Source organism: Chelonus insularis, unplaced genomic scaffold (assembly GCF_013357705.1).
Source record: "Chelonus insularis isolate UGA/USDA-ARS -01 unplaced genomic scaffold, ASM1335770v1 contig_135_pilon, whole genome shotgun sequence".
In the NCBI taxonomy this organism is placed as follows: domain Eukaryota; kingdom Metazoa; phylum Arthropoda; class Insecta; order Hymenoptera; family Braconidae; genus Chelonus; species Chelonus insularis.
This window is the reverse complement of record NW_023276376.1, coordinates 615,622-636,206: the sequence shown is the minus strand read 5'-3', so window position 1 is coordinate 636,206 and position 20,585 is coordinate 615,622. Positions and strand designations below refer to the sequence as shown.

Below are 20,585 nucleotides of genomic sequence, written 5' to 3'. Positions count from 1 at the left end.
AGAGAGAGAAAGAGAGAGAAAGAGAAAAGAGTGAGAGCGATTAATCGTGTAATATAAAATGATATTTTTATTTTATTGTTTCTGTTCTGTTGTTAATATTAATTTTTGTTCAATAATTAAATAAATTAACAAAATAGACAGATACATTTATAAACAATATTTAAAAACAAATTATGGAATTGCACTCTCTTTAATTACTACAGTGTAAAAATCACAAATTATACCAATGTAACGGTTATGAATAGTTATAATCGTTATTTAATGAAACACATAAATACAGATATTTACAAAAAAAAAAAATAATATATTAATAATACAAACTCAAATTTGAATAATAAATATTATATTTGAAATTTATTTTCAACTGAAAAACTTTACAGATATATATATAAGAAAATTTAATTTTATGAGAGACATTTAAATCAGAAGATATAATTATTACCTGATGATTTCATGAAAAAATAAGAAAAAATGCTGATACCATGGCCACTAAAATAAATATGATAAAAATATTTACTGAATACATTTATAAATAAAAAAAAGTAGGAAATAATATAAAACAAAACAGAATTACAAGGATGATTTGAGATACGATAAAATTGAACGATAAAATAATGGGAATAAAATAAACTAAAGTATTAATCTATTTTTATTAATTTGGTTACATTAGATTTAATCAAAGTACTTATTTATCTCGTGACCATCATAAAATCCGTATCAAAATAGCCGAAGAACTCAATAAACGTATTCAGTATCTAGTCTTATGAGTATCTACAGTTTACATAATACAAAATTAAAACAGCACTACCACTATATTTGGTCTATTTTTCAATTTGAATGTTGAATCATTCGTTTTGATATTTATTTCTGCTATATTTTCATTTCTAAAATAAAATAACTCTTTCCCATTATTTTTGGGAAGCATAAAAAAGGCAAAATTTAATTAATGCTAAGATATTGGGTGGTAGTATACAACATGAAAACAAAGACAATGCTCCGTCTGTACTCTCACAGCTTTGTGGAAACATTGAGGCTCGAGAAAAACTTTCGTAATTATTTATATTCAATAAATGATAATCAATTATTTTTCAATTATTGTAAACTATGAGCTTTAATGTTTTTGGTCTTAGTCTGTGATGCAAAAAAATATATAAAGAAATAAAATAAAATAAACGTAATTAAGGAAAAAAAAAATAAAACAAACTAAGAGGAATGATTCCATCCAGCTTTGCTTAAAAAACATGGTGATTGTACTTAAGGTAAACGTGTGCCTATCTAGATTTTTCGGAAATCCCCGTAGTCTATGATAGCCTCAGATAATCCTTCTATCAATCCTGGGATTAAGAAAAAGGACTAAATAATTGAAATAAAGTAACAATAAAATATAAATAAATTTTCATAAGATAATTTGTCATTTTTTCAATTAATTTACTCAAGTTACACTTGATAATTGATAATAAACATGCACTGTAGTTATTATTAAGCTCCATACCCGAGTCATAGTTTTATCATGAAAAACGTTAGAGTAAGAGTTTTAATTGTTCCTTGAAAAATCGAAAAAGTATAGTCACAGAACGTTACCATTTTCGAAAGTCATTCGTAGTCATTTTTAAAAAAAGGTTCGATGTAGGAAACATTTCTTTTATTCTCAGGAATGGAAGTCTAGTCTCTTGATTATTATCCATAGTTATTATTATTAGTAATTGTTAAAATACCAAAATGTTTATTCCGTTAATTACTAACTTCATTATTTTCTTTACTATTTTAATTCATGAAAATGTACATATAATAACCTGACTCACAAATAATTGCGCAATTAATAAAAATGAGAACAGCTTTTTTCGTAGAAGATTTATGATATATAGTAGAGTGATGCCAACGGTTGTATTGATTAATTAATGAATACATTATATAATCGTTAAACATAATTTTTTCATCAACAAAATATCATTACGTATGCAATAAAAAGATATTAAAATTCAAACGGTGAATATGTTTATTATTTTCATTTGTTTACTGTATAAATAAAATATAAAATATATAAATAATAGCAAAGAATACATAAGGGAATATCTGTTTATATATTAAATATATTCACCGATCAACTATTTTTCATTATCATTCAAATGTGAGCGCGATGAGTGTAAGGAACAATGAAAAGTAGATGACAGAAATAATAAAAGTAAATTTTAAAAGATGAAAAACATTCTAAAATGCGGGAGTTAATACAACAAAGTACATCAAACTAATTATTATATCTTGTTATATTATCTTATTATTAATGATTAAAATACTTATTATTACTATGATTATGATCATTAGATTAATTATTATTATATACATTAATATTATTGATATTTTACAACAAACGAATTATGCACAGCACAATAACGCTTTAAAAGCGTATATTTTTTATCATTACTCTTAATCATTTATAAATAATGTATTTATTTTATACTTAATTCTATAAACTCCTAAAAAGGATAAAAAATGATGGTTATTCGAAATTAATTAGAAGAGATATTACTTATTAAGTATTTTTTATTTGATCATAATTATGTTATTTACAAAAATAATGTAAAATACTACATTCTGTCATTGGTGACAAAGGTCCAGAGTGTCATTGTGAGATATTTTTTTTATCCATTAAATTAATTAATTATAAACGATATTGAAAAAAAATTCATTATTATTATTATTTTAAAAAATTTTTTTTTCTTCAATGTAACTGTGAACCAATGCCACGGAGATCTTAGCTAGAAATTACATTTTCCCCGCTTCTTAAATATAATTGAGTGACCTAAATAATTGTTTGCCGTTCCTTAGGATATTTTCAAAAATCCTATATTGCACTTTTCTAAATCTATACAATGAAAAATGAGAGAACAGAAGAGAAAGATTGCCACAAGATTTACTTTTTACACTTTCTTTCTTTTTAAATCTTGTTTCAGCAATGGTTTCTCAATAATTTCTCTTTCATTGTAATTCATGCAGAATTCTTTTATCTTCCTTAAGAAGTTAAGAAAATTAGTTACGATTTGTTTAATTGTCTGTAAATTATCTCGTACCCATCACCATTTACCCATGACTTTAGTTCTTTCTTTTACGTTTTGTGCTGAACTTAATGACAATACTTTTGCATTCAAAATTTTAAAATAAAAAAAAACGAATGAAAAATAAATAAATACCGGCAGTAAAGCCATTAGACCAGCAATTTAAATATTTTTAACACAAAGAAATTTCATTTCTTTTTTAAATATTTAACTATCCTAAGAACTAGTTTTTTTTCATTGAAGTGTATAATTTTTTAGTTTTATATTAACTGATAATTAAAAATAATAATAAAAATAAAAATAAGCGTCACAGTTTAGTGCGGCAGTCGTTCATAAATGACTGAGTAGTTTTCGATGACTTATCAAAAATTTAAGTTTCAAACTTTCATATAATAAAAGTCTATGAAACTTTTTTGAACACTTGAGCAAAAATTTATCGAGTTTAATCGCATACTTTGCTTCAACTGCTGTGACTATAGGCAGTATTAGTATATGGTCCACTATAAATTGATGAACCAGTAGTTGAAATATTTTTATGACGTCTTTTAGCAAGTAGAACCAAAATAGCTGCCACTACCGCAAGCATTAAAATCAAACCAGCAATAGCAATTCCTATTGCAAAACTTCTTTGAGATATACATATGCTATCTGCATCATCAATCGTCTAAAGAATTTAAAAACTTTGGTCAGTAATCGTAATCATCATCAATTATTCTGTCTCTTAAAATTTTAAAAAGACTTACTCGTTCTCGAAAGACGTCATCAGAAAGATCAGACTTTCCACCAAGATCTGAGGCTTCATTCACGTAGAGTCCACTGTAGACTTCAATAGTAGCAGGAGTACCATCAAGAGTCGACGAGTCTTTATCCTCAAGAGCTCGGACAGGCGTTTCTCTTCGTTTTCGATTTATTTCATTACACAATGGTGGCTATAATTAATGAATTATCCAATTATTTCTTTTCTTGTTTTCTATAATATCTATCATTATCCTAATCGACTTCCTCGATTAATGAAACTAATTATATCAAACTATAATTTACCGTATCTGAACATCCTCCACCTTGTTTTGTACACAATCGAACATTACATTGGTAATAAACACTGGCAGTGTAAGGAAACTTGTGTGCTTGAAAGTTGACTCTAGCTTCAGTCTTATCTTCACTGTACGTGAATTGGCCCATGATTTCACCATCAACTGGACATCTAAAAGAAACAATAACATCAATAAAGATTGAAGATGCAACATGCTTTAAATGACATGTGAAAAAAAAATAATCTAGTACCCTTCATCGTTGATAAGTCTTTGTTCACCCCACCCCAAACCATCTCTTACGATACAATCAGATATCTTAAGCCCAAACATCTCTTGCTTGTCAATACTGATGACTAGGGTCAGCGGGTCACCGATCTTGACATTCTCAGCAACATGGTGACGAGTGGGATCACCACTAAAGATCTTCATTGTGCATCCAGGCATTGGAGCAGTGGCCTATATTGAATAAACTAATGTTAACATCTTTTCCCACACTTGAAAATTGAGAATGTTATTATAAAGTCATCGACTTAGTCTTCTACCTGTAACGGAAGAGATTGGAGCATAGCCACACGTGTTTGGTCATTCGTAACAACTTTATCTCGAGTCTGATAGCGGCATCTTACATGGAAGGCTCTTCCTTGATTTGTAACTAGCTTTAAATGCGGCTGAACGACAATTGTATTGAAATATTCGATTCCACCATCATCCTAAACAAAAAAAAAATTATTCATTTTATTGTTTAAATCAAAATGCATTCTTCTGTGATGTAACAAAAACTAATATAATTCATATTTAATTTCAGTGATTAAAAAACTATGAAAATTATATAAAAGAGTGGTAGTAGTATTTATATTGATGAATTTAATTAAAAGAAATGCATTGAATGATTTTTTTATTAACAAAGATTCAATTAAAATTTTAAAAAAATTTAATTATTGAGTTTACTATAAAAGAAATTGAGATTAAATTGAATGTAAAATCATGACAGTCTATAAAATCGTTTTCAAACTTAAATGGAGTAAAAAAGAAATGGATTGAATTCTTGATCTCATCATGATGTATAAGTGTAAGATGTAAGTCAAAAAACATTAATCATCATTATCTGAATGATTAAAACGGTAGGTAAGAATAGAAAATGCATTGTCATTATCAATTAGAGCTTTAGAGTTGGTTGAAACTTCTATATAAATGGTCTCAAGCCTCAAGTAGGAAGTAACCTCTCTAAGAGTATACGGGAACGTAATTAGAAGCTAGAAAATAAATGCAGCGTCAGAAAACATGATAAAGTCTTTGAAGTACAGGTATCCTTGCTGAGGTCATTTGGAATTGCTGCAAGTTAAGGTCATTGGCTTCTAACGTTTTTTACTTTTTATTTTATTTCTCTTCTTCCTTCGCATTCTCCTTCTTCTCTGTCTTTTTCAGAGTCTTGTTCTTATATCCTTGCCTTTCTTCACTTCGCTCCTGGAATCCTAAGGCGGATCTCCCTCAATGCCCACGAACAAACGTCCATTCCTTGGGTTCGACGTCCGGTCAGTCCAGTCACACTAGGCTTTGGTGCTTTTTATTTTTGTTATCATGAAAATAATATATATTACTTCCATTAGAGATCATTATTTAGATCATTAGACCATTAATTGCATGAAAATAATTGCATGTATCATTTAAACACCACTCAGAGCCTTGTAATGAGTTAAAAAGATTTAATTTTCTCGGAACTTCTGTCTGTGCATTTCTTCTTCTACTTCAAACTTGTAGATTTCGATATAAAATAACATATTTTATCAGTAGAAACAAGTTTAATATTTCTCTGTCATATAGAAATGATTTCTAAAAAAACTCTTAATAAAAATAAGATTGAAAAAATGAGAAAGTGTTTTTATAAGATATAAATAGTTTGAAGTAATGTCAAAATTAATGGCAACTGAATTGGAAAGGTTGATGGTAGATGAGTGAATCAGAAATATGTAGGAAGATAATGGGCGGACAATTTGGCGAGAAAAGAGAATCTATACATGAGTCCTTGAAGATTGGAAAGGACGATAGAGGTGAAACCTTAAGGTTATAAACGTCTGATGAACATCACAGGAATTATAGACTCTCAGAGACTAGTCAAGGTCTTCAGCACAGAATATACACCTTCTTTGTCTTTGTCAGCTATAGTTTAAACTTTGCAGCATACACTACACTAGGGCTTTTGACCTTGAGTATTTTCTGCAACACTGCACATGTGACCGGTTTTAGTCTTCCTTGGGTGGTCAAAACAAAATAAAAAGTTTCAAAGAATTATCATGAAAGATTCCGCTCTACGGAAGAATTCTTAAAAGATTCAGAGTCTTTCGTGAACATCATTAGCCGGATATTGCATCAAATGATTGCATAGTACAGTAGCTAATTTTCCTTGTGGGTGAATCATTAAGAGAAAAAATCAATAAAGAAGCCAGGAAAACGTTTGTCTATTGGCATAATAGCACTTTTATCTAAAAAATAAAAAGATATACGTATATTTTAAAAGACTTTAATAGTTGATCAACGATTAAAGAAATCTCAAAGAGATGGTTCGTGTGATAAAATAAACAAGATGATTTGTTGGATAAAAACACTTTCTTCAAATATAAATGACTTGTTTTACGTTAGAAAAAAATTGATGGATGTAATCTATCATGCTCTTGAAATTTTGGTACTTTCTAAATCTCATCGAAAGTAATTTCTTTAAATGTAAATTCATTTTTCAAATCCTTCCAAATGAAAGTCCATAATTAAATTAATATCAAGTTCCATACAAGAGATCAATCCAACATTATATTTTTGGCAATTTTTCATGGCTCATAAAATTTCCTTATGCTAGTTAGTTTGTTCATGATGAAGCAATTTTTCTAGCAAAAGAATCATTAGGAGGAAACTTCAACAAAGAAGCCATCAAGCAAGCGTTTATACCAATTAAACCTCGTTGAATCTAGAATCCTCATGCATTTCGGTAGCTAATGGTATCTCTTGCAGTTCAGGAATTCGCTCGGTCACATAACGGTCTTGGTATTGTGGCAAGGAAACGATCTATGTGAGCGCGCTCGTAACGTGCAAACGCAATATCACGTAACGGAATAAATGCGACGAGACCTGGTGCTGTCAGTTGCTTATACTTATATTTAACTTATGACTTTTTATCAGTTAAGACTGGTTTGATTGGAACCTGAAGTTTAAATTTACTTATACCGTTAAGTCAAGCAAGAAAAAAAAAGACCGGAAGTCTTACCAATTCCGTTGGCATAGTGTTGCAGGATCGTAGAGGTAAACGATAGGTGATTGGTACAGGTTGACTTTTATACTCCTGTAAACAGGAACTATTTTTTGATAATCCTCTAGGATAAACCAGTCCATGAAAGTCAGTATTTTTTTCAGTTGATATATGGACTCTTATCGATTCGCTTGCACACTCAATCCTAACAGTGCTGGCAACTGCTACTGTGGCTGAAACAAGAACAAATTAATTAATAAAACATAGAAACTTGATTAATTTTTTTGAATATATAAGCATAATTAATTCCTTATCATTAAAAAAAAACTAAACTAAATAAACATTGAAAAGCTGTTTAATTTGATTCAATAAGTTTTTTTTTAATTGGATCAATCATCACCATAGTCTCGCTATGTTAATGTAATTAATTTTTTTCAGTGGTCCGGAATGATGTAACTTCTAACATTACTCATTTTAACTGTAACGAATGAATTGCTACTGGCATGATTATGCATCCTTCTTTTTTAATATACAAAGAAATCACTTGTTACTCTATAATTAAAATGTTTCTTAAAACTATTATCTAATATCAAATAATGAAAAACCATTCCCAAAACTATTTAAATTAGTTGAAATGATATATTTCTCATATACAATAATTAATGACAATGTAATTAATTAAATAATTATAATTGAGATATTCACATGTCATATTTACATTCCCATGTGTGTAAATTATAGTTGAAGATGTTCAGGCGAAGAACAAAGAATCATAAAAAATTGTCATTGAACGTCTTGGAACAATGATGAGAGTCAAGTGAACTTGACTTACAATTTATAATTAATAAGAAGAAGTAAAAAAAATAATTCAACTACTGAACACTTTAATTTTCCATGTTCTAAGCAACAACGTATTATTTCAGAAACTATTAAATTAATTTTAAAATCCTAACGGAGTGGTCGTTTTTAATGCTTCGGTAGGATCCTACTGGTCTACCCGTTCGTTGGTTTTAACCTTAAACCAATTAACGCCACGCGAAATACCGCAAAACAACCTCCCTCTAGACTTGCATTTCTAGTGTTTCTGACTACTATCTTCCTGTTTATACTACATAGATAACCAGTTAACGTGACTAGGTTTCTTTCGTGGGATTCTTGGATGAAGCATCGACTACAAGAACAACGTCCGGTCGTCCCAACTCGAGAACGTGACGCCACGACAGAAATATCGAGTTCAATGACCCTTTACCTCCCTAGGATCTGCGCACTTTACTGATATAACTGCAAATATTGGTCAACAGTCAACAGAGCCAATCATAAAATTTTTTTAGCTAAACTACACCGTCAATTATCTTATACGACTTGGCAACTCATAAATTGCTGGTATTGTTAGATAAAATAGCTAGTAGAAAGATGTGTTAAAAACAAAAGATGGTTTTAAAATTATTCAAACGTTTAGAGTAAAATATTATGTAATTTTTTTTAATAGAAAAGCATTTGAATAAATCTTAGGAAAAAGATGAGCTACTAAAAAGAATTTTTAAGTCTATTTTTATAGGTAACAACTTGGAAGAAAAGTCATATCATGATGATAAAAAACAAATTGAGGAGAATCGTTGGAACTTTTTATATTGTTTTTATGTTGGTTTAACATATTTAGCAAATAATGATTGCCTGCAAATATGGAGGAAAAACTTAATGACAAGAAAAATGACTTGACGAGAGATGGTGATGATTCAATGAAAATAATGCACGTGCTTCAGTGGTTGGATAATATGCTGACGTACGATGTACAACTGAAATATACAAGACGCTTGATGAATAATAAATCAAGTGAAATAACTGGGAGTTCCCATAAACAGATGCATCCTCCGGACATACGTGACCGATTGTGCATTTCCCTGTAATTTTCATTGCGGATTTAGTTCTGCATACTGTGTCTTTTCTCCAAGCTGACCAACAGTTCTTCCATAAGCCGTTATAAGTGCCTACATCAAGACAATTGATCAATCATTTTCAGATTCTATTTCTAACTAGTATCATCTTCTTAACGGATATTCTAACCATTGAAGACTTATTTTAGCCACAGAATTTTCTAATGTAAAATTATTTGGCTTAACTTTTCACGGCCTTGAGCTCAGTTCCGGTTGATTTCCTCCAGCTCAGTTCCCTTTCTTCATTATAATTCCTACCCTAGCTTAGAAAAAGGAAATCAAAAGCGTGAAGTTTACTTTTTATCAGCTACCGAAGAATGTATCATTATTTTTTTTATACTTATTTACAATTCGATACGTCTTGAATACTTAAATTATATTGCTGAATAATAAGAGATGTAAGATATAAGAAACACTTGAAAAATTTTTCACAAATCCAGTAAAGGCATAGCCTAGTTTATTATTAACAATAAAATGAATGTATTCATTTGAACAGATTAAAGCCTTGAGCTGTGTTCCAGCTGGTTTCCCTCAGCTAATTCCAATTCCAAACTCCTTTGTTAGAATGAAACAAACAACAAATGATGACTTAAATTGGTAAAGATGAAAATATGTAAAACTTTCGCTAGAAGTTTCATGGCAAATAGTGGGCGTTAAAAATTAGCTTGATCAAATTATCATGAATCTTTGGTGCTCAAGCTCAGTGGAGAGTCAAGTGAAATTCTCCTTGGCATACTCTTATCTTTCCCAATGGAGGATGAGTAAACAAAAGTCTGGTAAACACAACAGCCTAAGAGAGGAAAGTGTCTGTCTTTTCTCTTTGTCAGGTATGCTGTGATTCCATGCATTGGTGACGGTGACTTTCGCGTAGGAATTTGATGATGATACGAGCAAGGAGATCATCTTTTACTTTTACCCTTTCCCACTCACTTTATGGAGTTGACTTCACATTTACTTCATATATGAAATGATTTTTGTCCTTCTTCCACCATACATTTCACCATCTTTATCTTCTCTAGTTTCGCGGAAGAATCTAGGTCGCACGACTGCGCTCACCTTCGCAACTTGGCAATGTCTGACAGAAGGTCATCAACAAATTTATTAAGAGGAAGCCAATCATAATTTTAAATTGCTTATCTGAAACTTCTAATTAACGTTAACACCTTTCTGATTACTTACAGGTGGGCAAGATGCCGTATCCTGCTGGTATTTGTGCTCCCAATGCAACACCTTCCAGTTGTACCATCAAAATCTGTAAAAAAAAATTTCTTTGGTAATTATATCGTGAAATTTAATTAAATTAAATTAACTTTAATAATTTATACTACTTAGTGAAGAAAAATTGGATGGCTTTAAAAAAAGCATTGCAAAATTTGCTGTAGCTAATTAAAATAAAATTTCCATTTGCTGAAGGTTTAGGTGAAAAAAAACTTTCAGAATTAGTATTATTCATGAATTTTGTAATAAAAAAAAAATTTCTTAACCAAATATTGACTCTTTTAAGACATGTTTGAAATCCTTTAAAACTTCTCAAGATGATTTTGCTCGATGATCTATGAGGATTGTAAAGAGAAAGCTAACGAAGAGTTGAATTGAAAATTTTGGGGTTGGTAAATAATGAAGTTTGAACTCAGTTAAAATGAATACATAATTAGAGAGGTGGAAAGGAAACACGTTTTACAATTCTGATGATGATCTTACTCTGGCGATCATGTTACTTAAGGTTATTTATGTGTGTAGGTGAGATTCAAGGACATTTTCAAGAGTTGCGGTCTACCTACACTTCAACTATCTCTTACCATATCCGTATCCTTCAAGTCATGCATTTTTAATATTTATAAGCATTTTTATACACCTAACAAAACATTTATTTTCAATAATAATTCCTTAACACCACGTGAAGAAACCAAAACTCATTGGAAATATCATGGTTTGTTAAATTCACACTAAATACTCTAGATATGAGAGTGTGAAAGCGTTTGAAATTTAATATAAAAAGTACAAGTAATTGCATTTTTTTATCCACATATATATAAATAAATGTGTGAGAATAAAGTGAAAATGATCGTAAGGAAACAATTGAGAGAAAGTAAAGAAAAAAATTATTTATAATACTTATAAAAAACGTCACGACAGTTTAATTTGCTTGATAGTTAATGACATTGCGATCATTGAAATGGAGAATGGAAGAAATTTACTTGTCAATAAACATGAAACATAGTTAAGAGAATCACATCGAGTCTGCAAGTCGTGGCTTGCTTCATATTTTAAATAATAAAAATAGTTAGTTTATGAACACTTCATCGTATTTTTATTCCTGATATAAAATTCAATGACAAGTATTCCTTTTTTCATATAAGGTAATGAGAAAATATACAATTTATGAATACTTCATCACTTGGAATTTTTGTTAAATATAGCATTGAAAACTCAGTAGAATTAATGAATGAAGGATCAAATAGTTTATACTTGTCACCAAGATCTAACATAAAAAAATGGTAAGTCATCAATAAAATTTTTTCTACTCCAAAATTGAATTCAACTTTTCAAAGTAAAATTAATTCTTCCTCAATACAAAAGCCATGGTACAGTTATAGTTCATTTCAGATCATACATAGCTGGTCACCTTACTATATATATACAATATCCATTTTCTACAAGAGGTTGAAAGAACGGTCTGGGCACCTGAAAGATCCGGCTGATAGAAGAATAAAGCAAGAGTAGTAGGTGTGGTTTAGATATCCAAGCTTCAATTGTTCCTTACTCGACTTGTAGTTGATACATTTATCCTTATATATCACTTCATTTTCTTTATGACGTTTCAATATTAGCTACCAATTACCTATTTATTGATAATCAATAGTTCAATAGCTATCAATTATGTTCAATAAATACTTATAAAATAGGATTTTCGAACATTTTGTCTAAATGGATTCACATCACGACGCAATAGCGCGCCGAATTGTTAGGCTGGTGTTTAACCACGACAGATTATTAAGCTATTACACAATTGAAAATTACCACTGTGGTATTAGCTAACATCGTTAAGCTGCACCGGCTCAACCAGGTTAGTCTATTATTATTTTCTTCACCTCTAGTAAGTGATTGTCAAGGAGAGAAGACATCGAATATATTTTCACTTAGAGATCATTCCTATTCATTGTTGAAGAGGAATGTCTTTTATTTAGACAAGTTTTATAGAAGCACGCGCAGTTATGTCAGCTTGGTGACTCGTTGTGTAATGAGAACTCTACATTCTTACTACATGCGTTAGCTGATAGAGAAACAAAGCGTGGTAGTCAAAAAACGTGACTTTGAATTGGAATGATCACACAAATTTACCTTTTGAAAAAATTATTTAGATTTTATTTAGTGACAATGATTAAATTTTTACATTTATGCTAATGGGGGTTCTTTTTCTTCAACGATTAGGTCACTTCTAACGAAAACGAAAGTTCCGATTCGTTCCGATTTATTATTAATGCAATTTTTCTTTTATAGAAAATAGAACACTATAAAGAAAAAAAATATGCTTCATTTTTGTATGGATCTGACACAGCATAAATCATCTATTGAATATTTCATTAACCAATTATTACATAATTAAATTTAAATATTCATCAATTCTTAGAAAAGTTCCATCATTGTTTTGAATAAACAGTTGGTATTTTTTAAGTATATAATTAGAATTGATTAATTTTTATTAAATTGCTAATTATTTTAAGATTTCACTGATTCTTCAATTAATCTAAAAAATAATTACTGTAAAATTGGCGAAATTATGAGAGTCAATATTGAGTTATTAATTAAGTTGAAATTATATCAAGTTACCAACTCCTTACACTACAATTTTCAATTGACATATTCTCTTTTCAAGATATAATTTTTTGTGCAAGATATTGATTTCTCTAGCACGTTATTAACAATCCACTTATGTTTACGGTAAAAGTGTATGATATTGAAAGTGAAATAAAATTACTTACAGATGCATAAATAAGTGCGACACTCCACCGGTTCATAGCTGAAATAAAAGAGAAAGTATCTGTTAATAACTGGGTCGAACATGCATCTTAACAATATGTATTCTAGCAATTATTTATTTAATAGTTCCTTTAATTAACTAATTAATTGACTAATTAATTCATGAATTAATTGATAGTATGTATATACAAACACTCAACAGATATGCTGTTGATGATTTCAAACCAGTTCCAAAGGTGTTTCAAGTTCTTTTTCTGCTAGATGACGTAGGAATTAAGGAATGGAATTTTTGAGAATTTTTTTTAATCCAGATATTTTTTGATATCAAAGCGACGTTTTTAGGCGCGGCAGTATACATATATAAATAATACAGCAACAGAGAACTTCAAGCCCCAAGTCGGGAGAAAGTTAATACACACACGCGAGAGCAAACTTTTGCGTTCACTTTTTACGAGTATTCTGAATGTACATACATAATAACAGTACATGGGTATTATATCCAAGTGACGGTTGGTCCCACGGCGTTTTCATCATAATACTTTTTTTGCAATTCAATCTATAACATATTTTCTTCTTAATAATCCCTTTGACTTAACGAGATTTCAGATTCATTTGATAATTGAAAAAGCTTCTGTCTTACAATGAAATAATTTATCTTACTATAAATAAAAAGGAGAAAAGATAATTTGGTTAAATTATAACATTTCAGTTCCCTTAATGCAACGAACTCCGGTTGCAGGACGTGGGTGATTCGAATGCGCGGTCAAGCGATACAAAAGCGGTAGTGCATACTGCACTAGTGGAAAAAAATTACTAGTTATTCTTATTGGTTTATAAGTGATAATTCTCAACTAACAGCTGTTCTTTTATAAACAAATGCTTTTTTTTCTTTAATGTCATTTAAAAATAGGCTACAGTTCTTATTTATTTTCTTTCTAATTACAAACAAAGAAATATTTTGAAAATGCAACAGAATCAATTAGAAGATTCTGAAAAAACCATTAAAATAAAATTTATTGGTTTCATAAGAATTTAAAGAATCTTGAAGATGGAAATGTTGATGCATCAACTGCTATATGGGAAAAAAGTGAAACCGAAGATTACCTCATGAACATTTTAATTTTAATAATAAATAAAAATTTATCTTGTATAATTATATTGAAACAATAAATGATATATACATATAATCGAATAATTATTCTTAATAATTATATAACACCGTTTAATTATTATTAATTTAATGCTTCTTCATTCTACGAATGCAAAATTTTAAATAAAAAAACAATAAAAAAATTCGGAAAAAAAGTTAATGATAGAATTGTGGAACTTTTTCTTACGAGAAAAAAATTTGTGAAAGACGTGAGTGAAGAAAGAAAAAGCTAAATGTGCAAGGACAATGTCTTTAAAGGGGAATTGAATCATATAATCGAGAGGAAGCCTTGGAATGGACTTATTTGGCGACGTCTGAATAACGTCAAGATTACGCGAACGTCTGCGCGTGTACTATTGAGAAGAGAGAGTTAAATGACTAAAGAAGAAGAAGAAATGGACAAGGCTCAAGGTAATTTAGACGAGGTGTAGCTCGAAATCTTGGACAAATGAGGTAGAGCAAACCTTGAGCTTATTTTGAATTGCATAATACATTTATATCAAAGCTACTAGTTGTTTTAAATTGAAGAGTATGTGATGAATAAATAAATCAGCCAATCACATATCTAAGCCAAGCACGAGATCACCCACATAAGTTTTCATGTCCATGAATAACGCCTAGGCTTACGTGATTATGTAGATTTTATTGCTCGATGGATTCATGATTGATTTCCAGCTCTTCCATTCGATTATGACATTACTTTTTTCTTTTTATAAATTATTAATTATGTTAATTATTCAAGTATGTAAGTATCTTCAATTAACCTTGGAAATGATATAATGTTTATAAAATATCTTGTTAACTATCGATAAATTATTTTTTCATTTTTTCTTGGTTTAAATCCTAGACAATAATAAAAAATTTACAAATTATTATTGATAAATAATAAATAATTGCTATAAGTTAGTAATATAACACTGAAAAATAATGTAGATGAAATGAATAGATATTTACCTCCAAGTGATATTTTCCTCATGATTACGATTATTAAATTTTTCAAAAAATATAAATCAATTTGATCATCAATAAATTTTGACAGTATTATAGATAAAAATATATATAAGACAAAGTTTAATTATTCGTCCAGAAATAGCCAAGTGATACCAAAATGGCGGCGCGTTCAAAAGTATTAAAAAATTAACCTTTTAATTAATTTGAATTAAAAATAATCCAATAAAAATCAACAAAACTGTATTCACTTCATTCACATGATCATTTTTATGAACTATGACTTTTATAACCTATCTATAATTTTTTCCTATTAATTGCAACACTGTCATCTCATCGAAATGAATTTTTTGTCTCTTGGAGTAGATTACTTGCAATCCATGCATGGCAGCTTGTCCCACAGGTTCTTCTCGATTTGGATATTGGCTCGTCTCGACTTATCCAACATTTTGTAACACTCAAGTATTTAAACTAATTAATTATTCCACGTAAAAATTTTTCCACAATTTGTTACAACAGTTTAATCAGAATCTTGCTCCAATTTATTCTTATATCCTACAACTATTTATCATTTGGTTTTTTCCGGAAATGCATAGTTTATATTTTTAACAAGATTTCGACACTTTTTGTACCAACTTCACCTGTTTTATCTATTATTTAAACAACCGGCGTCCGTTTAAGCCGACGCAAGACTCGAGACTGGTAACCGCAAACATCTTTTCAATCCCACACACTCACCAACACTGTCCCATTCTAACCGGTCACGTGGTAGGCCCAAGGGAATTGATAGTGGGGGAAAAGCTGTTGGTGAAGAGAAAAAAAAACAAACCAACTTTGCATACCTGTGTAAGAGAGATAAACTGAAGAGAACAGTGAAATAAACGGAAGGAAAGAGAGAGTAAGATATGTTTCCGTTGTTGATTTTTAACTCTTGGAACTAAGACTCTAAACCCTTAGCGAATTCCCATTGGTTGATTTAATTTATCTCCTCGATCATGGTGAGAAAAAACGAACAAAAGTGATGCTAATGTGCTGAACGTAAAAGGAAAATGATCACGTCATTGCTAAAAGAAGAAATTCTGTCAGCTGTTAGATATTTATTTAAAAAATAATTTAATTTTTTTTTTTAATTAATTAATTTACAAAGAGAATCTATCAACTATTACAATTCAAATAGTTATGTATAAATTAAAATTCTTTACTTCAAACTGATGTAATAAGTTGAATAATAAAAAAAAAAATTGAAAAGGATTTATAAATGAATAAGAATAATATTTACCTTTTTTAAAATTTTATTTTATTATATTTAACTTATTGAACAATAATCACGTTGAACTATAAAGCTATAATAAGCACTTCTAGTATAATTTATTATTTAATCTGGAGAAGAGTAAAGTTCATCATCATCTTTTTCAATTTGAGCTGATTTTCTAACATATTTTGCATTAGTGTATGGTAGGTAGTACTGATGTTGATAATCAACTCGGTTTTGAATTAACTCATTCACTTGGGTTTCTAACATACGTAATTTGCGTCTCTCTTGTTCAGCCCACAAGAAGTGAAGATTTTTTTCATATTCTTGTTGTTCTGATGTGAGTAGATAACGGGCGAAAAATCTTGTGATTGGATGCTAAGGGTAAAAAAGCATAAATTATTATGAAAATGATTTATAATTAACAGCAGAGAGTTTTAAAATTCTTAAATTATTAAAAATATTTTACCCTTTCGTATTCCCAATGCTTTGGCACATAACCTTCTGGTATAGGTGCTAATTGTGCCGGACCAATAAAAATGTTAATTAAGAAAATGCTAATCGCAATTGGAATACCAGTTAGACAGACATACATGTGGAAATAATCCTTAAATTTGTGCCAGTTCCATCGAGATGGGCCCAATGGAAACAGTCGGTGTTCAGACATAAATCTTTTAAATGGCTCTAAAACGAAATATTTAAACAATTAAAAGATGTTTGCTATCGAATCGAAATAACAAAAATGCAAACTATTTACTACTTTTTTCAGCTTAGTCTTTTGTTATGACCGTAAAATGTTTGTTGCTGACAATCATTGTTGCGTAATGAGACAGTTAAATTTTAGATTAAAATTATTAAATTAGATATCAAAAATTTTGGATGAATTACACCTTCTACGAATTAATAAGTACATGTATTTACCATTTTTGGCTGCTTGACAGGCTGAAATTGTTCCGTTTCGGAGTAAAATTTGTCCAGCACCACAACAAAGTCTACTCCACGCTGCCATGTTGGTGAGCCATAATCATATCAAGTTGATAAAAAAGCTTCCTTAGTTGATCGTTGAGCATTATCATTACTGATAAGTTAGATGTTCTTACTTATTTACAAAATTTGAAAAATCTTAGAACAAATAATGGTGTAAAAATATGCAATTCATACAAATCTTTCATTCAGTTACCACGTGTAATGATGTGCTTAAAGGAACAATGGGTGATAAAACTCGACCACTTGTATTCAAAATATTTACAAAATGTCCAACTACAAAAGCAAGAACTGCACATATGACATTACTTCACGGTAATGTTGACACACCAGTATTTATGCCAGTTGGAACACAGGTTAGAACTAACTGTTCAATAAATAATAAATTTCTAATGATATGAGGTTAAGAACGACATATGTTTAAATAAGGTTTTAATTTGTATATTTTTTTAAGTTATTAGACTGGACTCCTTAATATGAGGCATATTTTGTTTTCTAGGGCACACTTAAAGGATTAATGCCTCAACAATTAGAAGAATTAAATTGTCAAATTATATTAGGTAATACGTATCACCTAGGAATGCGTCCGGTATATAAATTATATTGTTATTCATATTATTTATTATTTAATGAAAAAAACGCTGTTGATACATGGTTGTGATTAATTTTTAACTAGGGAATAGAAATCTTAGACGAAGCAGGTGGTCTTCATAAATTTATGAATTGGAAGAGACCTTTATTAACAGATTCAGGTGGATTTCAAATGGTATCGTTATTAAAATTATCTAAAGTTACTGAAGAAGGCGTAGAATTTCAATCTCCATTTGATGGGTCTCAATCTTCATTAACTCCAGAGCGTTCTATTGAAATACAAAATGCTATAGGTGCCGATATAATTATGCAACTTGATGATGTTGTGAAAACTACCACCATTGGTCCAAGAGTTGAAGAAGCAATGCATCGGTATTATACATATTATAAATTAATTTTATTATTTTAAAAAATTAAAAAAATGTTAACAATATTGCAGTACAACTCGATGGTTAGATCGATGCCTAGCTGCCCATAAGAGACCGCATGAGCAGAGTATTTTTCCTATAGTTCAAGGTGGAATAGATATTAAATTGAGAACTCAAAGTGCTAGAGAATTATCTAAAAGGGATGTAAATGGATTTGCGATCGGTGGATTAAGTGGAGGCGAACGTAAAGAAGATTTTTGGAGAATGGTTACTGCTTCTACTGACATTTTACCAAAAGATAAACCTCGATATTTAATGGGTGTAGGTTTTGCAGTGGACATTGTTGTATGTTGTGCCCTTGGAGTTGATATGTTCGATTGTGTATTTCCAACACGAACAGCTGTAAGTATAATCTTAGAAAAAGGTTTAATTAAATATGACAAAATCATTAACTCTATGTAACATTAATATATTTTTTCAGAGGTTTGGTTGTGCATTAACTAGAACAGGGCAGTTGAATTTAAAACAAAAAATTTATCAGTTTGATTACAAACCGCTTGATGAATCCTGTAAGTGTAGTACCTGCCAAACACATACTCGTTCATATTTACATCATATTGTAACAGAGGAAACGATAGCATGTCATTTGTTAACTGTTCATAATATTTATTTTCAAATGAAGCTAATGAGTGATATTAGAGATAGTATTAATGATCAGAAATTTCCAGAATTCGTAAAAAATTACATGCTCAATCTTTACCCTGAACGAAATTATCCACAATGGATTGTGGATGCCTTACAGTCAGTTAATATTAACTTAAAATAATGAAAACAAGTATTTTACAATAATAAAAGAGTTTAACATATATTATGTTGTGTTTACATAATACTTGTCTGATTTTTTCAATGACTTATTCAGGCACATTTCTCTTTCTAAAACCTAATTTTTTTAGAATATCGTCATCACATAAAATCATCAGAATCATATCCTGTTTCTGTGTTTGCTGTCATTTTACTTTCTTTAAATAATGATGAGTAACTTCTGAAAAATTAAATGAAAAAAGTGTAAAAATGATTTAAAATTCTTCTCTGAATGTATTTTCAAACTTATCATCATGATAAACAAACCTTATCTCAGCTTCCTCTTGTCTTTTTAATTCCTCAGCTTTTTCTTTCTCTTTTAATTCTTTCAAAAGTCTTTTTTTATCCTCTCTTTCATTTCTGTCTCTTTTTTCACGTTCCTGCCGTAAATTCGGAGAGGCTGATTTTTTTGTTTTGTTTAAACGGTTAATAATTGCATTAATTCTTTTGGTAACATGAATTTTTTTGACCTCTTTGTCTTTGTGAAAACCAACTTGACCAACTTCCATTCCCTGAGTCTTTCTTAAATTGGTCCACATAGTATAAACAATGTCTACATCATTAACTTTGTTTCCCTCGATGCTATTAGCTTTTACTAACTGCGCAGCATCCTCTAAAACTGCACTTGGAATATCATCAATAGTTTCCCCCTGTAGAAAAAATTATTTTGAGATATTCAGAAATTTTTACGATCAAAAAATATTTCAATAAATATAATTACTGGTCGAAGTCGAATATAAACATGAGCTGATGAAAATTTGTCAACATGAAACCAGACATCTTCAGGCCAACCCCATTTTATAAGATCATCATCTGTAAAAATTTTTTTTTTCTGTAGACATGTGTATTTAAAAACAAAATCATCTTACTCACTTTCACGTTCATCAGCACCCATAAATAAAGTAACTGGCGGTTGAACCACTAAAAATAAAAGAATTGTATTAATTGAATATAAACAATGTCTTCTTGTCAAGCTCTATATTGTTGTAAATTCCACCTTACCATCACTTTCAAAGAAATAAACCATATTTGTAATAATAAATTAAACTAATACTTTGGTTTTATAATTATTTTTCATATCAAGTTCATCGAGAACTTGAAAAAAAGTTATTATTTATGTAGAAAATCAGCTGTTGAAATGCGTGATTCCAATATTCGACGCGTGCATACGGATACTGCAGTAAGATTCATATA

The 20,585-nt window shown here is 29.7% G+C and overlaps 4 protein-coding genes across 4 annotated transcripts; 1 reads left to right on the top strand and 3 right to left on the bottom strand.

Annotated features, from left to right (window-relative positions):
- Positions 1-2,523: 2,523 nt before the first annotated feature.
- On the bottom strand, positions 2,524-16,059 carry LOC118074592 (uncharacterized). The gene is made up of 9 exons (XM_035095930.1): positions 15,342-16,059; positions 13,240-13,277; positions 10,436-10,508; positions 7,341-7,555; positions 4,630-4,797; positions 4,338-4,543; positions 4,095-4,257; positions 3,797-3,982; positions 2,524-3,717 (listed from the first exon to the last, which is right to left on the bottom strand). The coding sequence occupies exons 1-9, from the start codon at positions 15,361-15,363 to the stop codon at positions 3,514-3,516; spliced, it is 1,275 nt and encodes a 424-aa protein (XP_034951821.1). The 5' UTR covers positions 15,364-16,059; the 3' UTR covers positions 2,524-3,513.
- Positions 16,060-16,619: 560 nt separating this feature from the next.
- Positions 16,620-17,650, bottom strand: ND-SGDH (NADH dehydrogenase (ubiquinone) SGDH subunit). Its single transcript, XM_035095875.1, has 3 exons — positions 17,509-17,650; positions 17,057-17,271; positions 16,620-16,965 (listed from the first exon to the last, which is right to left on the bottom strand). The coding sequence occupies exons 1-3, from the start codon at positions 17,594-17,596 to the stop codon at positions 16,711-16,713; spliced, it is 558 nt and encodes a 185-aa protein (XP_034951766.1). The 5' UTR covers positions 17,597-17,650; the 3' UTR covers positions 16,620-16,710.
- Tgt (tRNA-guanine transglycosylase) lies at positions 17,620-19,398 on the top strand. Its single transcript, XM_035095870.1, has 5 exons — positions 17,620-17,927; positions 18,071-18,160; positions 18,248-18,534; positions 18,602-18,932; positions 19,012-19,398. The coding sequence occupies exons 1-5, from the start codon at positions 17,736-17,738 to the stop codon at positions 19,354-19,356; spliced, it is 1,245 nt and encodes a 414-aa protein (XP_034951761.1). The 5' UTR covers positions 17,620-17,735; the 3' UTR covers positions 19,357-19,398.
- Positions 18,979-20,584, bottom strand: LOC118074563 (coiled-coil domain-containing protein 25). Its single transcript, XM_035095874.1, has 5 exons — positions 20,394-20,584; positions 20,265-20,312; positions 20,113-20,204; positions 19,659-20,041; positions 18,979-19,572 (listed from the first exon to the last, which is right to left on the bottom strand). The coding sequence occupies exons 1-5, from the start codon at positions 20,416-20,418 to the stop codon at positions 19,494-19,496; spliced, it is 627 nt and encodes a 208-aa protein (XP_034951765.1). The 5' UTR covers positions 20,419-20,584; the 3' UTR covers positions 18,979-19,493.
- Between the last annotated feature and the right edge of the window lies 1 nt (position 20,585).

Bases quoted from the DNA above. Each gene is read 5' to 3' on its own strand.
- LOC118074592 (XM_035095930.1), bottom strand. From the start codon at position 15,363: ATGAGGAAAATATCACTTGGAG. The intron at 7,556-10,435 runs GTAAGTAATCAG...TTCTTGTTTCAG, and splicing joins ATACGGCATCTTGCCCACCT to CCACAGTAGCAGTTGCCAGC. The intron at 4,798-7,340 runs GTAAGACTTCCG...TTTTTTGTTTAG, and splicing joins ACACTATGCCAACGGAATTG to GATGATGGTGGAATCGAATA.
- ND-SGDH (XM_035095875.1), bottom strand. From the start codon at position 17,596: ATGGCAGCGTGGAGTAGACTTTGTTGTGGTGCTGGACAAATTTTACTC. The intron at 17,272-17,508 runs GTAAATACATGT...ATTTCGTTTTAG, and splicing joins CTGTCAAGCAGCCAAAAATG to AGCCATTTAAAAGATTTATG. The intron at 16,966-17,056 runs GTAAAATATTTT...TTTTACCCTTAG, and splicing joins AGCATTGGGAATACGAAAGG to CATCCAATCACAAGATTTTT.
- Tgt (XM_035095870.1), top strand. From the start codon at position 17,736: ATGCAATTCATACAAATCTTTCATTCAGTTACCACGTGTAATGATGTG. The intron at 18,161-18,247 runs GTATATAAATTA...ATTTTTAACTAG, and splicing joins ATCACCTAGGAATGCGTCCG to GGAATAGAAATCTTAGACGA. The intron at 18,535-18,601 runs GTATTATACATA...ACAATATTGCAG, and splicing joins GTTGAAGAAGCAATGCATCG to TACAACTCGATGGTTAGATC.
- LOC118074563 (XM_035095874.1), bottom strand. From the start codon at position 20,418: ATGGTTTATTTCTTTGAAAGTGATG. The intron at 20,205-20,264 runs GTGAGTAAGATG...AAATTTTTACAG, and splicing joins GGGTGCTGATGAACGTGAAA to ATGATGATCTTATAAAATGG. The intron at 19,573-19,658 runs GTTTGTTTATCA...TTAATTTTTCAG, and splicing joins CAAGAGGAAGCTGAGATAAG to AAGTTACTCATCATTATTTA.